The 14807-nt window shown below is 30.0% G+C and overlaps 2 protein-coding genes across 2 annotated transcripts; one reads left to right on the forward strand and one right to left on the reverse strand.

Annotated features, from left to right (window-relative positions):
- The first annotated feature begins 13010 nt into the window (after positions 1–13010).
- Positions 13011–13799, forward strand: LOC119600966. The gene is made up of 2 exons (XM_037951574.1): positions 13011–13313; positions 13374–13799. The coding sequence occupies exons 1-2, from the start codon at positions 13278–13280 to the stop codon at positions 13767–13769; spliced, it is 432 nt and encodes a 143-aa protein (XP_037807502.1). The 5' UTR covers positions 13011–13277; the 3' UTR covers positions 13770–13799.
- On the reverse strand, positions 13775–14543 carry LOC119600957 (general odorant-binding protein 99b). Its single transcript, XM_037951565.1, has 2 exons — positions 14343–14543; positions 13775–14279 (listed from the first exon to the last, which is right to left on the reverse strand). The coding sequence occupies exons 1-2, from the start codon at positions 14379–14381 to the stop codon at positions 13833–13835; spliced, it is 486 nt and encodes a 161-aa protein (XP_037807493.1). The 5' UTR covers positions 14382–14543; the 3' UTR covers positions 13775–13832.
- Positions 14544–14807: the final 264 nt, after the last annotated feature.

The following is a 14807-nucleotide window of genomic DNA, read 5'->3' on the forward strand; positions in this document are numbered from 1 at the left end:
ACTAAACACCAACTCATTTCCTACGCTGAGTCCCAGTCACTCCTCTGTGGCCTATCTGTTGACTTCGGCAACAGCACCGAACTTTTCCCGAATCATAGACTTTGCCGGCGATCAGTCTTTTAACCGACATTCTTTTCCCGCGAATTTGGGTTTAAAACACAGCCACTACGTGCACCCCGAAGGGACCTCTCCAATAATCAGGACAGGATAGACTGTGGTACCAGATTATGTGGTTCTCTGGTTCATTTCAAGGAGAGATTACATTTAATCATCACCAGTCTATAGTCTCGGCAGACTAAAGGTACTGTTTGCACCTCTTTTACCCGGGTCTCTCAGATCGAAAGGCCGAAATATGTTCCATTTGCATTAACTCCCTATCCTATCTTAGACACACTTTGTTGAATTAATATAGGTTTCAAGACATGAGCCATTCGGGGAAATTAATATTTCCAAAGAATACGCAACTAATAAAGGATCGTATTTGCACGAAATTACTTCGAAAAAAGAATTAGAACAATCTTAGAACAATTGTGTTTATAGAAAAGAACCATTTTCTTATGGCGCTTGATAGAATTCTCATATAACTTGAGAAATTGGTTGTTTCGCTTAACGGAACATCTTATATAAATGGGGCCAGGGACCTTTACTATAATCGATCCGACAATTCGAACTATTTTTGCAAAAATATCTTTCCAAGAGAGAAACCCTAGGCTGAATTAATAATATTTTAACCAATATGATCTCGGTTGTTCTGAAGTCAAGGCCTAGGTAGTGTGGGAACGAGCTATTGTCGATAAATTTGATGGTTATATGTACTTATAACAATAAAATCTGCTAGCAGAAACACCGTTAAAATTTCTATTTATTGCATAGTTTCGATATCGAAATCACTTTTCCACCCACCCAATACAATGATTAGTAAAACGCTTGGTCAGTAATTCTGTGAAAGCGCATTAGCGCCGCTAAATTAAAACAAAATACCAAGTGGTTTACTCCCTTACCGCTAAACTCTTCTTTTGTTGGCCTTTCCAATTTACCATAAAAAAAGAGTCATCAACATCATCATCATCATTATTATTCTTCTCATACCCAACAAGTTCCAACCTCCAAGTATTATACAGAATACATAAAGAAAATTGGTCAGTTAGAGTAAGTTAAATAACCACAAGTGCTTGTAGAAGTCCTTAGAAATTTTTTGTTTTAACTAACTGAAGAAGTGGCACTGGTGGCATGGGGTTCGGGAGAGAAGATAAGGGGCGGTTTTGGCTTATCGCTGGTATGTACGTATGTTGTATAAAGTGCGTGGCAATTAGCATTAATTTGTTTAATAATCCCTTAAATAAAAAGTGTTAAGGACTTGTAGCATTTATATCTTAAGATTAATTGCAATTATATGTATATAATACAAAAATGTATGAATGTAGAATTCAGAAAATAGATTACGATTTTAGCGTGTAAAAAAACAATTTTTTTATATTTCGATTTTCGGTAGTCTTTTTTTGAAATTGAATCGAAAAAATAAATCGTTTGAAGATGTTACAAAACTATAAACATAAAAATAGCAGTCTGTCTAGTTAAGTTGTATTTAAATTGGGAAACAATTTCTAAATGGCCTTAACAATTTACCACTTGAGTTTCTGTTCCTTTTTTCCACTTTTTTTCTCCAAAAGTTCTGACCATCCAGCTTTTTTTCAGCCTGTGGCAAGTAACTCTCCATACTCACATGTTAAGCAGCAGTGGAGTATTAAAAACAGTATACATATAGTATAGATGGATGTATGAATGGATGGTTGTAAGTGGGTGTAGTAGTATTTTATATATAAAACGTCAGAATGAAAGAATAAAATAAAATGTACAAGTGTGTTTGGCATGTGCCATTCACCAACAAGTGGCACTTTAAAAAATAAAACACAGTATTTTAAATAAAAATTAATTGGAGAGCACATAGTACATCATACACTGTACACAAGTGCACGAGGAGTACAATGGAGCATTTTTAAACATGAACAAATCGAAACAAAACTCAACTAAAATACAGTATTAAATATTTTACATCTATACAAGGTTACCAACGGACATCATCAGATGTGTATGAATGAATGAATGAATGAATGAATGAATGAATGTGTTACGTTTATGGACATGCCATCAACATATACGAGGTTCGAGATGAAAAATAAGTCTATAGTTAAGTTGTAACTATTTTTGGAATCATGTAGTTTAAAAGAACTAGTTTCGTGTTAGAATTAGGAGCAACTTTGTTTATAACAGTAAAGTGATCCATTTCATCGAAAAAGAACCAGTTCTATCTCGAAATAACTGGTTCCAAAATTTAAATAAGTTAACAAAACTAGATGTTTGTAGGATAATTTAATCACCATCAAGAAATTTGATTGTTACAACCTATTTAATATTTGGTACAATTATAAGTATTCAACATTGCAATAAAAATATTCCCACAAATTATATAACAACCCACATAAAAGGACTTCATATTAAATAAAAAATATACATACATATAAAAAATTAAGTTAAAATAAAAACAAAATGTTGAAAAAAAATTATTATTTTGAATTAAAAAGTACTTGAAACGAATGAAAACACTGACCATTAAGTTAAACCGTGCATGATTGTACCACAACAACAAAAATCCAACAACAAATTGTTAACATGAGGTCAAAAATAAACATTTAATTTAACAAAAAAAAATAATATTAAAATAAAAAAAAAAATCATACAAATTTACAATACAAATAGAGATAAGGGGGCATGGTATATAAAACGCTAAGAGTTTTCCGGCAACCAACTTTAGTTAGTATTACTTTTTTATTGGGGGAGTCGAAAATAACCGAAAAATCCAAGGAGAAAACAATTGAATGATTTAATTTACAATAATCAACAACCACATCAGAAAAAAATAAAATACAACCAGAAAAAATAACTAAAGTGTTTTGGACTCCCTTCGAAAGAATTTTTTACAGGCAACTTGAATTTACTACGATTATTCTACAACAAATCAAGACAACATGATTTTAAAGAAAGTAGTGCAATTGTTAAGTTTATTAAATGGGAGAATTGCACAAAACTATGCTACGAAAAGGAAGAGACTTAATGTATATTTTATATCGGAAAAAATCCGCAGAATGACAAAATATGTTCCAAGCGGAAGTTTTGAAATATTAAATCAGGTTAAGTTATCTGTCTTTTGAAATTTTTAGTAGATTTCTATCGAAATTGTCTATCATGTAAAATTAGTGGGAACGGGTGACTTAGGTTTGGATACAGAAATTTCCCGATTTCTATATAATCCTAATATGGACCAGTCTATGGATTAATCTATTTCCTAGTCTATTGACTAGTCTAAATATATTGCGGTCTAGTCTGAACTATTTAATAGTCTAGGGACCAATCAATGAAGTAATATATCGTCCAGTCAATGGATTAGTGTATGAAAAAGTCCATGGACTAGTCTTTGGAATAGTCTATTGACTTACCTACAAAGATCATTAACTAGTCTATTAATTGGAATATGGACTTGACTTTTACTTATTGACTAATCTTTGGATTAGTGTATGGACTAGTCTATTGGCTTTTCTATTATATAAACAAGTCTATGACCAAATATGTTCCGATTCAGAAAAAATTTGTATATATAAAAACATATTCTAGTCAGATTTTATTCCGATATTTTGATTATTGGTATTAGCCTTGTATGGGAGCCATGACCAATTATCTGCCGATCCGGAAAAATTTACAGACTACTTTATATATATATATATATATATATATATATATGGGCTATACTATATAATCCTAATATGGATCAGTCTATGGATTAATCTATCCAAGTCCAAAGATCTTGCGCTCTAGTTTGGACTATTAACTAGTCTAGGGACCAGTCTATGCACTTAAATATCGTCCAGCCAATGAACTAGTGTATGAAAAAGTCCATGGACTAGGCTATTAACTAGTCTTTAGAATAGTCTATTGATTTGCCTATAAAGACCATTAACTAGTCTTTTAACTGGAATATGGACTAGACTTTTAACTATTGACAAATCTTTAGATTAGTGTATGAACTAGTCTATTGGCAGTTCTATTGTATAGACTAGTCTATAGACTATGAATAGGCCATAGAGCAGACTATGTCTGACTATGTGTAAGTAGATGGGACTACTGGATAATCTTATTGCCAATTTATGAACTAAATTTACTTTTAAATGTAGCCTCGTCATCATATGACTGACCAAGTCAATAACATACCACAAAAACTACTATTGGGATTTCTAGTTCACATAGTTTTTTTTTTGCACAACTTTTATTTTTCAAATTCATAAACTTTAGTTTCAAACTATAACGGACATTCATAAATCTAGAAAATTTACGCAGTTTCCTTCGATGGTTATTTTTTCTGCCCAACAAAATGTGAAAATTTGGCAGTTAAAAATACAAAAACAATAAAGCCAGCAATTGACAGGCAGGAGGAAAAACAAGTAGTTTTGGTTACAGATTTATAACTCTTGAAAAATGGTTTAAAATTTTGGTTCGTTCATAGCACTTGATAAATGTTGTTAAATGTAAAATTTTTTGTTGCAGCAAATTGCCAGGCCAACACAAATGAAAAAGAAAATATCAAAATACTCAGAAAAAAAAAACGGCAAGTTAAACAATCTTTTGATTGGTTGACGATTACGTATGATTTAACTTCAAGTTGTGTGACGTTAAATGTTTATGACAACATCAAGTCATAAGCAGAGAGGAAGAGACGAGGAGGAGGAGGAATGGTGTAAAGTAAATGAACGAAGTGAAATTTTGTATGCAATAAATTGAAAAATAATTGAAAAGGTTTGTGTCAAGTGGCCCATACATATACATATATATCTACATACAAAATTTAGCACCACAAACAATATCACAATATCGCTCATATAAACACATCATAGCATTATGCGACAAAACAACAACCAAAAATTTTAAAAAGAGGAAACGGAAATAAATGTAAAGAATTGTTAAACGTTGGCAAATGGCAAAGCAAGTGTTTTAATTGTTTGCATTTTTTTGTAATTTGGATATAACTACAAGAATTTTTCTATTTATTATAAAATCACACACCTTGTGTTTGTGGCAGGAGTTTTATTAGCTTTGTCAATTCACCAAAAAAAAATCATATAAAAATCAAGGTATTTGTATTTTTTTCCAGTGAAAAAACATGTCATTAAATACTAAAACAAATAAATTTTAATCAACAATAAAATCAATTTGAATTCTTTTTCTTCCTCAAAACAGCAGAGGCAGCAGCATTCACACACACTGTCGCACACACAAAAGGACTTTAGAGCCTAAAGTGCAAAATGCAAAAGTGCATTTTGAAAAGATTCCATTCAATGCATCACATTTTATTCGAAAAGTTTGTGTGTGCTGCAATCAATTTAGTTTGTTGTTTTTTTTTTTCTCTCTTATTGCTTCTTGCTTTGAAAACAATGTGTTCGGGTGATTGTGGTAAGTAGTGTGGTTGTGGCAAAAGCAAAACATAACAAAACAAAAAAACCTACAACACACTCGTGCAACACAATTAATAACGTGACACTGAACATTGATTGTTAAAGTACACTTGCAACATGCACACAACACTCGGCGTTTTTGCATCTATGCCTCTCTTCCTTCCAAAGACGTTAGGCTGCCTTCCTCCCACCTTTAAGCTTTTCCAAACCATTAGAGTTGCATTCAACAAAATACGTCTAAGAATGCAGTGGACCAAACGTCTATAATTACATTTTATCGAAAGACTTAATGGTTGTATTTACTTTTTGTTTATTTATTTGTTTGATTATTTCTACAAAATTGATTTAACGGCAGGTAGGGTTTTAAATACCATTTTTTGAGATGGTAGCCAAAATCAGTTATGTTACTTATTTGAAAGTAAACACTAGTAAACTTCGAAAACCAAAAAATGAACTATTTCAGCATTTTGCTTAATTTTAAATTTACTTGGTACCTTTTTAATTTTTAAAGGAGTATAATTTTATTATTTTAAAAAATTGTGAAACTGTGAAAATTATTAGAGGGCCTGACATCTCCCATATTATTCAAATACTAAAATTCGTATGTCAAGAAAATTATAACGAATAAAGTCCTATAATTCTTGACATCCGTATAAACACTTTGGGTAAAAAGTAGGCAGACTATTTAGTAGGCGTGGCATCTAGAGTAACGAAATTTTGTACTAGTATCTTAAGTGTGAATGTAAACTTTTAGGGAAAATGGGCGGTCTATTATCAAATACTAAATTTTTATATCTGAGAAACTATAAAAGCTGTAGTCTACAAATTTTGTACGGTCTATTTTGATATTAACCGTTAGGGGATAGTGGGCGTGGCATCTCTCATATAAATTAAATACCAAAACTCATATATCTGGGATAATATGAAGCAGCTAGAGTCACCAAATTTTGTGATACCAAATAGTGGGCGTGGCATATACCATATGATTTAGATACTAAAATTCGTTTATCTGGTATATTATAACATCTACATTTAACACATTTTGTACAAGTAATATCAATCGCCAATAGAAGAGAAATTTTTGATCCCTTGAAATTGACATTCCCCTCGAAGGGAAAATTGCTATAGTGAACTTTTTGTGAACAATTCATTTACAATAGTTGATTTTGTATGCAACAGCTGTTCAATGTTTACAAAATTCCATCAACAAATTTCACAACGTGGACATTTTTTCATGACAAAATATTTCACATATTTCACGTGAAATGTTGATTGGCGATAGGGCGATAATGGGCGGAACACCAAAAGAGGTCGCGGTTGCAAATAAAACATATATAACTGTTGTCAGCTTTATCTGTGGACTAGTCTAACTTGTTCATTGACTAGCCTATTGACATTGGTTAACAAGTGAACAATAGACCACGCAATTGGTTACTTCTGGTCGATTAAATTACTCCTACATAAGACTCGGTACAGGTAAGAACTTATTCTAGATCTCTTAAAGACTCTGAAGTAACGAATGACATTTAAGTGTCTTCGATTTGAAAAGTAGACATTAAGGGATATATTCCCTCTAACAGACGGTACATAAAAAAGTTTAAAGAATCAACTCTCTAGATTTCTTAGGGGCACTGAAGTAAGGATTAGATTTTTTTCGCATTACTAAGACAATTAACTTTCTATCCGCACTACAAAAAGTAGGAACTTGACAAAGCAAAAAAAATCGAATCTGCGTACAGCCTAAAAAGGATGTATTTAATGCAAACCCTATTTTATGTTCTCGTACACAATTACTGCAATATTAAGTTACATAAAATTTTCTTTCTTATTACTTTCATTTCAAATAGTTGGTAATTGCATTCGATTATAATTTTACGATTATTGTATATTTGTACATATTTTAACAAAAGCAAAAAGTAACGTAAACTCATTATAAAAGTTGGCACAGGATGTTATTTAAAGTCCTTTTTTATAAGGTTATTTTAAATAAATCAAATTAAATTCAAACTTACCTGTCAGTAGTGAAACGGTTTTATTTGACTTTATTACCATACAGTTAAGTCTCTTTCGAACTGGATAGAAGTTAATCTGGAAGAAAAACAAATAAAAAATGTTTAAATTAAATTTAATTATTTTTTATTTATAACCGAGTTTCCTTAGAACTGGTACCATCATCGACTTATGAAGTGGTTCTAGAACCGTTCCAACTTCACTGAATAACAATAATAACTCAAATTTAAAAAAATCGTCAATGTTTCAAACCAATCTAGACATTTTATGAATGAAATCTTATTTTTCCTATCAATACTATATTTAGCATATCGCTCATATATTCTTTACTCGTAATATTTAAACTGGAAATTTGCAATTCAGCATAAAATTAATCTGTCGAGAGATTTGTAATTACAACAAATTAAATCATTTTCCTTATTGATTAAACATTTCAAACAGATGCAATAATTAACAAAGCTAATTGACATTAAATTACATAAACACAAGTAAATAAATAATATTAATTTTTTTATTTTTCAAAATGCAAGCAACTTTGAAGGTTAAAAATGAAATTATCATGAAAAATTGAAATCATAATATTAATCGTATAGTCTAATAGAAAACATACAAACATAACAATACATATTGTACTATACATTCATGGGTGAATGAATTAATTATTGACTTAAAACATTATCAGACAAAATACGTACATATGTATTTATGTACTTACACACGAGTACTAAACATACAATAAGTACTTTCTAGTATAGTATTTTATTCTTATCTCAATTAATAGACACAACAACAACGAGTATGAGAAGAAAAAGCTAAACAACAACTAAATATAACAATAGTATCATCTCTTAATAAACTTTACCCTCCTCTTTTGGTAAATTGTAAACGTAATACACCCGTATAAATATCTTCCAGAAAATCTTTTCTTCTTTATGGAGTATGAGTATGGTTTGCATCTCTATGGCAATTTAATTTAGCAATTGTATTCATTGGAGTTATTGCTGTTACTGCTGTTGCTGTCAACTGCATCGTTTTATGAAAAACAATTGTATTAAAATTATGACTTAAGGGAGGAGACAGGAGAATGGACTAGTAATATAGAAATTTGAAAGAGTTAAAAGTTAAGAGAAAGAGTTGATGCATTGAATTTGAAACCTTGCCAACTACTTAATACAAGAACAATAAAAGCCAGGACAGAAACTAAAATTACTAATATAGACAGTAGGGTATTCAGTTCATTATTGTAACTTTGTTAAAGCATGTTCAAATTGTATCAATAATACTTTCTTTGTTAGTCGAAAAATTAAAATCCTGTCACTTCCTCGAAATACGTTTAAGTTGAAAAAGGAGCTCATATTATGCAATTTGTTTGTCTGTCTGTTGTCCGTATGTATATATGTTGTAATCAGTTTTCAGAGGACCTCAGACATCTGCGATATCCGAATCTTTAATAATTCTAACAGACCTGCTTTCGAGAAGTTCTGTCTGTTCGTATCTATGTTGAAATCTGTTTTAAGACGACCCCAAATATCTGCGATATCGGAATCTTCACTATGCTTTCCACAAGTTCACTATTTCAAAACAGCAACATCGGTCCATAGATAACTGAAAAAGAGCAAATTTTCGAAACAACTTAAGAAAATATTGGATTTATTGTTAATAACTCTCTCTAGAATATCGGTATTATGACAAATCATATTAACTACTAAAAGATGGATTGGTCCATAGCTCCAAATATAAGGTCCAATTCCGAGAATCAATTAAACGAAAATAATTCATTAACATATCGGGATGAAATTATACTCGAAAATGCTGTGCATATACAAATCATTTTGTGGAAGTTTTAAATACTGTTTTTAGAGGGAATTTGGAAGTAATCCTTAATAATTCGAAAAGAACCAGTCTTAATCGATTGAATACCCTAATACACAGAAAAGTTTATAAATCTTTAAATACCGCTTTTAGAGGGAATTTGGAATTAATCCTATTTTTGTAGTACGGGGATCGATAAATTATAACAGAACAGAAGAGATAATACTCTCTAAAGCAGAAAGCTTTTTTACAAAACTTAGAATAAAACTCTCTAAAAGTTTCTTTAAATTCCAGAACTTCTTTACAGATCTGATCCGATTTGAATTAATTTTAATATTTTGCAAAATATGTATATAAATTCGGTATTATTGCAGCTGAAATTATTTAAAATTTTAACACCATTAAAATTTCAGCTCTTTAGTAATCAGTGGTTTTTCGCGTATTAATTCAAAAATCCACTCAATGAATTACTGTTGTCAGGATTCGCCACATATTTGTTAAGCTCATTCCCCCCAAAAGCCAACCCTTTTCGTTTTGTAAACTACAACTCATACTAGAAATTTACTTAAACGATATAAATGTATAAAGGAGAAATATATTCATTGTATTATATTCTATTGTTTGAGTAAGAGAATGAATGGATTTGTCGTGGGTCAAATTCTCAACTCTTCTCCTTAAAATACCTTCAACTAACACACAAAGATACTTGCAACACAAGTAAGTATTGTTATTGTGTGAAATCAAGCGTTTGAAAGTTTATATTTTAACATCAGTTAATATACTGTTGCCTGTGCGCCCCCTGCCTCAACCCTCCAATAGCCCCACACCATTCTAATGTGGGTGTAGATAATGTACACAGTTGTATTTAGCTTAAGAAGTGGCATGAGTTGAAGTAAGTGTTTGTGCAACGTTTAATAAATGTTCACAGAATTTTTGAAGTAACGGGAAGTGGGTGGAGTGTGTTGTTTGTAAACATGAAAGCCAGAACCCTGTTGGCAACTTTGCTAAGGATAAAGGAACAGAGAGCAATACTATCATCATCGTCATGATAATGATGATTATTGGCATCATTTAGTTTTTAAACATACACTCGTACACATACTGTGAGGTGTTATATATTTTATTTATGTTTGTTTTTAACAATCATTTGGTTCATTTGTTCGTTGTTGGTTGGTTGAATCTTTTAGTTACTCATGCTTCAGGATTACAGAGTTACGTATATATTTGTTAGCGAAAGTTACAGTATAAATGGAGTTGTGGTTTGGGGTTTATAATTTATTCAAAGTAATGGCCATTTTTAGCTATGATCTTGTCTCATATCTCAAGTAACATATAGTCGAATCAGGCCAATTTCGTATACCCTGTTATAATAGGAAACGTATCCCTTATGGAGTGTTCTAACAATTCGAATTCAATAGTAGTCGAATGAGACAAGGTCTCTACTATAAACCGGTTAAGCCAAAATTTGAATTTTCGAATTTATTTTTGAAATATTTAAAAAAAAAACGATACAATGATACAACACAAGTTATGAATTAAATAATAATTTAAAAATTTTACGACATATTTATGTCTGATTTGGTATTGAATAAATTGCTAATTATTTTCCATTTTCCAAATTGTCTAGTTTAAGCTAAAATTGTCTATATTAATAATTGTTTTTATTGTCTGTCTACAAATCCAGGTAACCTTGTTAATGAGGCACGTGCAGCTAATTCAAGTATTAAAACAACAATTAAATATATTATGTCTCATACACATGGTAAACGATTTTTTTAAATCTATGTTTATTTTTTTTAGTTAAACACACATTTCCATTAAACAACAATTGTGAATAAAGCTACTCAAAAGTTTACACACAAATGAAATAGAAATTTAATATAGTATATAAAAGCGCCATAAATAAAACAAAACAAAAAACAATTTTAATGATGAAAAGTTAACATCACATATCTAAAAAAATAAGATAATTATGCCAATAAGATTTCTGCTTTCTTGCTGGAAAAATAATTGTTGGTTACATGATGTCAACCTGTCATCATTAATATGTTATTTAGAAGTTTTAAACACTTGTTGACAAAACAGCCTGAGAGAGTAAATTCAAACATCTCGCTGTATATTTTTTATTTGTAAATATGTTTTTACAAATTTTTATTGAAATAAACATGTTTTTTTTTTTTGTAGTTTGCAAGAAAAAATATTTTATATTTTTTGATAAACATTAGATTCCATGGAATTCTATTAACTATAAGTGAGTTTTTGTTATTACGATTTTATCGCGAAACGTATAAAAAAAAAATAATAACGAAAATATTTATATTCATTCGGTCAAATAAACAAAAGCACAGGTATTAATTGTTTATTGTTTGTTTTCTCAAATACCCTACATTTTCGAATAAGGTCATGTTAATTTGTTTAAAAACTGTATAAATTGATTCAAACGAACTAGTTATAGAAGCATTAAAAATAATTTTTTTTTAACCAAATTATAAATAAAATTATATCTTGAGCCTATACATTTTTGGGTTGGTCCGTTTAATTCCTTTTAAAGTCTCAGACTTAATATTCTAATCGATAAATAAACTCAAAATTTTAATTGTATTCTATTTAAAATACAAAAAATTGCCTTAAATTACTTCAGAGGCTTGCTACAGATTGTTTAAAAGATGTCAGTTAACCTCTTTTTAGGACATTACCCTGTTTCGCTAAATAACCGGTTATTTCACTAGACTTGTTTTAATTCATTTACGGTTATTATAAATTCGTCCAAATGTCTTCTAAATACCGTTGTATTTTTCAATAAATTATTACAAACTGTAATGTGAATAAATTGGAAATAATTTTAATATTTTTTTTAATAATAATTTTAAATTCTCGTATTACGTATAACGAGTGTCTATTAATTGTAAATAGTTCAAAATGCAATTAAAAATTTGTTCCCTCTTTTAGAGTATTTATTTTATTGTTACAAACGTTTATTAATATTCCGGGTACACAAAGCCCTTAAAAATTTTAAACACGTAGTATTCGTAATAATAATAATAACAGTTGTGTCTAAAGAAATAGGTACTTATTGTTTAAATTATTAAAACTAAAAAATGTCTAAACAAATAACAAATTATTAAAATTTAAATAATAATAACAGTTGTATCTAAAGAAATAGGTACTTATTGTTTAAATTATTGAAACAAAAAAATTTTTAAACAAATAACAAATTATTAAAATTTAAATACAAATCACTGTTTTTCAATAAGTTTTAAAATTTGTAACTGAAATTTGAAATAATTCCCCTAACCCTAAGAAGTTGAAATTAGTCAAATTTGATTCTAGAAATCAACTTTCAAAAGAACTACAAAATTTTTGTGGTAAAAAGTCGCAAAAAAATAGCACCCACACTTGTCAGCAAATATAAAGCTCCCCTATCTCCTTTCAAACTTTCTGAAACGACCAAAAATATACACCCTGCTATTTCAACATACACAACTGTAAGAAAACCAATTTTTATGAAATACTTAGAACAAATCGTACGAAGGTTGTCAAGTGACCTAACTTAACAATTAGAAGATACACAGATACTTTATTGAGATATAGAATAAATGTTAAACAAATATGTATACGAGCACTATTATAAACGTTAGTTAGTTAGCACATGAAAACTATAGAGACTTGTATAAAAAGTAGCATTATTTTTATTTCAAATTTAATTGCTAAAACAAATTGTACTCATACGCATTCTGTTAACGCTTTCCTAGTAAATTTATATTTAAAAAATCAACAATAATAAAAGTAGCCATAAATCACTGCAATTAAATACAAATAACTATTATATTTATATTTAAAAAATATAAAAGCTCACAAAACAAAATATAAACAGTTTTTAATTGTGAATTGTCTGTCGATCAGGTTACAACCAACTACAAATCCAAATAAAAAATCAAGTAAATTGAAAATAAAATGTTGCTTCTAAATTTTGCAATATTTTTAATAATGGTGAGAAACATAAAATCACTTTAAAAAAATAAATAATTAAATAAAATTTCCTATATACAGTTAACTAGTGTAAAATGTGACTTATGGAAAGTGCCCACTGCAATTGATATACAAGCAGCTGTTGAAGCATGTGAAATATCCAACGAATACTTTCTTAATGCACAAGAAAACTATGACAATGATTCCGATGATATTAGATGCTTTACAAAGCAATTGGGTTTATGGACAGACGAAGAAGGTTTCCAAGCAAAACGTCTTATAAAGTTGTTGAACAAATATCAACAACCCATAGAAATTGTAGTGGTAATTGGTTATTGCAACCGTTCTCACAAACAAATCAACAACCCGGACAAATGGGCCAATGAAGCCTATCAGTGTTTTGCCAAAGGACGCATTGGACAGTGGATTAATGAATACGTCAAAAATGTTTACAAAAATAAAATAACAACAAAATAAACACATAAAATTTTTAATACACAAGTTAAATATTTATTTTTAATTGATTTCATGTGAATTAGATTAATGTTTATGATCAACACTTTCCTTGACCAATTGCAAATGTGAACGAATGAAACACATGCCACCACGGTAGGCCCAGGTGCAGACATCACTACCTTGAGTATTCTTATCGGCACAATGTTCAATTTTTTTATGTGTTTCATCATTGTGATCGACGGTTCCATGTTCTCCTACCAATTGATGGTGGATTTTGTGGACATCGAAACCCTTGTGTTCGTCAAAGAAGCCAAAGTGTTCAAAGATACATTTAATGTAACAGTGTGTAGTTTCATCATCGGGATATTCCCAGGATTTGTACTTTTCCATTAGTTCAGGGGAGATGTTCAACTTAGAGCAGCACTCATCACGATATTTTACCAAATCGTCATGATGTTTGACCACATAGTCATGACTTTCATGGTGGACATGGTGATCATGATCATGGCCCTCATGATGATCGGCCAAGGCCTGCTAGGGCAAGAAATAAAATAAATAAAATGCTTCAAATTATTTCTGTTGCACTCTACTTACCGCTACGGTTAAAACTAAAATCACAAAAAATACTTTCATTGCTGTTATTGATTCACAATTGCAACTGTTCGTATATGCAGCAGCTGTCAAGGTTTTTATACGCTCTTCTTGCTGTTTGAAATAATCTTGTAGGGAGAGAGAGGTTATCTCATTGAAAACTACCTCCTGCACATTTCACATCGGTGCAGTTGTCTGTCGCACGTTAAGAAATGCATTTTTAAATAATAACAATATCAGTTTATAGTATAAACATAAAAATATTATTAATATTAATTTGATTTTATTTGTTTATTTATTTGCGGTTTGTATTTCGTTTAAGAACATGAACCGCGATAATAATAGATACTGTCTTGGTTTGTTTAGTATTTGAGTTTAGGACATTGACAGTTCTGTTGATTTGCAAGTATTTGATGGCTTGTCATAGATAATTTTATTGCAGCCACGCATCGTTAAATTTAAAATTAA

Source organism: Lucilia sericata, unplaced genomic scaffold, assembly GCF_015586225.1.
Source record: "Lucilia sericata isolate MDLA Ls3-8-SP2 unplaced genomic scaffold, ASM1558622v1 Contig000005F_arrow, whole genome shotgun sequence".
Lineage (NCBI taxonomy): Eukaryota > Metazoa > Arthropoda > Insecta > Diptera > Calliphoridae > Lucilia > Lucilia sericata.

Bases quoted from the DNA above. Each gene is read 5' to 3' on its own strand.
- LOC119600966 (XM_037951574.1), top strand. From the start codon at position 13,278: ATGTTGCTTCTAAATTTTGCAATATTTTTAATAATG. The intron at 13,314-13,373 runs GTGAGAAACATA...TCCTATATACAG, and splicing joins TTGCAATATTTTTAATAATG to TTAACTAGTGTAAAATGTGA.
- LOC119600957 (XM_037951565.1), bottom strand. From the start codon at position 14,381: ATGAAAGTATTTTTTGTGATTTTAGTTTTAACCGTAGCG. The intron at 14,280-14,342 runs GTAAGTAGAGTG...TTGCCCTAGCAG, and splicing joins TTTTAGTTTTAACCGTAGCG to GCCTTGGCCGATCATCATGA.